The sequence below is a fragment of the Hibiscus syriacus genome, unplaced genomic scaffold (assembly GCF_006381635.1).
Source record: "Hibiscus syriacus cultivar Baekdansim isolate YM2019G1 unplaced genomic scaffold, ASM638163v2 tig00015339_pilon, whole genome shotgun sequence".
Lineage (NCBI taxonomy): Eukaryota > Viridiplantae > Streptophyta > Magnoliopsida > Malvales > Malvaceae > Hibiscus > Hibiscus syriacus.
In genome coordinates, this window is record NW_024062358.1 from 1 (window position 1) to 2,406 (window position 2,406).

General features: G+C 36.6%; 1 protein-coding gene across 1 annotated transcript; it reads right to left on the bottom strand.

Moving 5' to 3' along the window:
• Window positions 1-3: 3 nt before the first annotated feature.
• Window positions 4-1,916, bottom strand: LOC120207757 (probable WRKY transcription factor 32; the record flags this gene model as incomplete). The annotated part of the gene is made up of 3 exons (XM_039207178.1): window positions 1,618-1,916; window positions 1,488-1,537; window positions 4-378 (listed from the first exon to the last, which is right to left on the bottom strand). Coding segments are annotated over exons 1-3 (657 nt in total), but the record flags the coding sequence as incomplete, so codon positions are not given.
• Window positions 1,917-2,406: the final 490 nt, after the last annotated feature.

The window sequence follows — 2,406 nt, forward strand, 5'->3', positions numbered from 1 at the left end:
TTGCTTCTGACCATATTTCCGCCAATTGTAACCATCAGACACTGGTGTCTTCACATTGGAAACAAAGGGTACTACTTTAAGATTAGAAGGGGATTGCTGGTTTGCTTCTGCAAGGGATGAGCTATTAAACTTCTGATCTGAATGACTTTGTTTCGGAGAAGTTGGTGACGGTTCTGGCAAAACAGATAACTGGAGCAGATTTTGTTTCGGAGAAGTTGGTGACGGTTCTGGCAAAACAGATAATTGGAGCAGATTTTGTTTCGGAGAACTTGGTGATGGTTCTGGCAAAACAGATTCGTGGACCCGATTTTGTTTGGGAGATTCTGTATCCTGGAAAGCCAAATTAGGCACTTCCTCGTGGGCTATCTTAACTTGCTCCTAAAGAAAATTTAACAAATAACTCAATGAAAGAACAATTCAATCACAGAAAGAGTTAATGGTACATATGTCCTTTCTCGTTTATATTACAATTTTTTTTAAGTTTGTTTTCCCTAGGAGAAAAAGAAGAGATAAGATGTCAAGGTCCTAGAGGAATAGATGACCACACGGATCTTCCACATCATTCTGATGGTTTAGAAGAACTCACTCAATGATCTAACTAGAAAGACAACATATATCATTACCAAAAAGATTGAAGTTAACAAAATTTGAAGATATAACTGGAAAAAGCTTTGACAAGGTACAAGGATGATTGAATCTTTGGGTAAACGATTTCCGCATCCTTTATCCATCTATTTAACATAGAAGTTGATAAAACTTTATCCTTTAGCATTCACTTTTATATTAAAAATAAATTAGACCCTTGAGTTCATGAACAATAACCCACAAATTTGCAACGAAAAAGAAAAAAGGATAAAAGTATAAAACTCCTTAGTAGATTAGGTCTTAATTGGCTTCTAAACACGGAACTTTGATTTTAGAAAAAAGGAGCAAACTTGACATGAGAAACAACCACATTCATATATCCCATAATTCAACTTTAACAAACCAAAGGTGCTGGTGAATTCATGTGAATGCATATATCCATATAGAGAGGTGAGATGTTTAATCTTGCAAATTCCAAAGACCTTAACTCGTTCATTTCCCAAAAGACCTTGTTGGCTATTCAGTGCAACACTACAATCAATAACATATGAGAAGAAATTTAATATTTACTGAAGCAGAGAAACACTGTTGCCTTCAGCACATTATTTCAAGTGCAAAGAACTTTATTTAATAATATTTTTTATCTTTAAAGGCAAAGATAGAATATAAGGAAAAACGTTTAAGGCAACAAAGTCATCGATCCCTACACCATCCATAGACAACTCTAATTTTAGTTTCTAATCATAGAAAAACATAAACAAAAAGTGTAGAGTTCAACCAAACAGATTAAAAGTAAGAACGATAAAAACATCGTAATCGTAAGTTTTCAGAATTAAAAAAGAAAAAGAAATAGAAACGAAAGTCTAGAAAAGAATACAGTAGTTAAAGAGTGAACTCCTGACCTTAGATTCAGTAACTTCCTTCGATTCCGAAGTGGAATTCTCCTGCAACCCTGAGAGATCACCGCACGGCGAATTTTCATTAAATAAATAGGGGGAAATTAACGAAATTCTTCACTTAAAAAAACCTTACCCTCACGACGATCATCATTCGTTAGGGTTTCCAACTGCGAGCCTTTTAACTCGGCATCACTCGACGGCGCCGCTTCAGCCTTGTCCGACTCATTAACTCGACTCACTCCTTCCTTTTCCTCTTCTTCATCCAACTCATCCACTTCTTCCTCTCCTCCTCCTCCTCCTGTATCGTCGTTTTGCTTTTCCTCATGCCCTTCCATCGGCCGCGCTTCGCTTTCAGTCTCGGCCATAACTCTCAAAAGAGCAAGAGAAGAGAAACTGCAGGTCTCGTTTCAATAATATTTATAACGCGAAACAGCATCGGAATTAGATTTGGAGAGAGATTGAAAGGTAAAGGAGGTTGCTTTAAAGAGAGAAAAAGGGGTATAAGTGTCTTTCTCTGACTTTCAATTGACTCGTCCTTTTCTTTTTCTTCCTTTCCCAGGTGGTTTCTCTGTGTAACAGACTCCACCGTTGATTTCTCCGTTACATCAGCCGCCCTTGATTTTGTTGACCTTTGACCCTTTCTTTTCATCCACGTCCACTCGCTGCTCGGTCCCACTTTTCCTAAGGTACCATATTTAGGTCTAATTCTGATTTTAGTCCTTTCACTATTTCTGAATCCGATTAAATTCGACAGGTTCAATCAGACAGAAAGGAGTGTTGGAAAATTTTAAAGATTTTGAGGATGATATCAAATTAATTAAAAAAATATAGATGCTTTTATAGTGTGTGCAAAGTTATCGAAACCTAATTTGATAAAGTTGTCAGCTACAAACGCCGACTTTGTTTGAATTCTTTTTACATT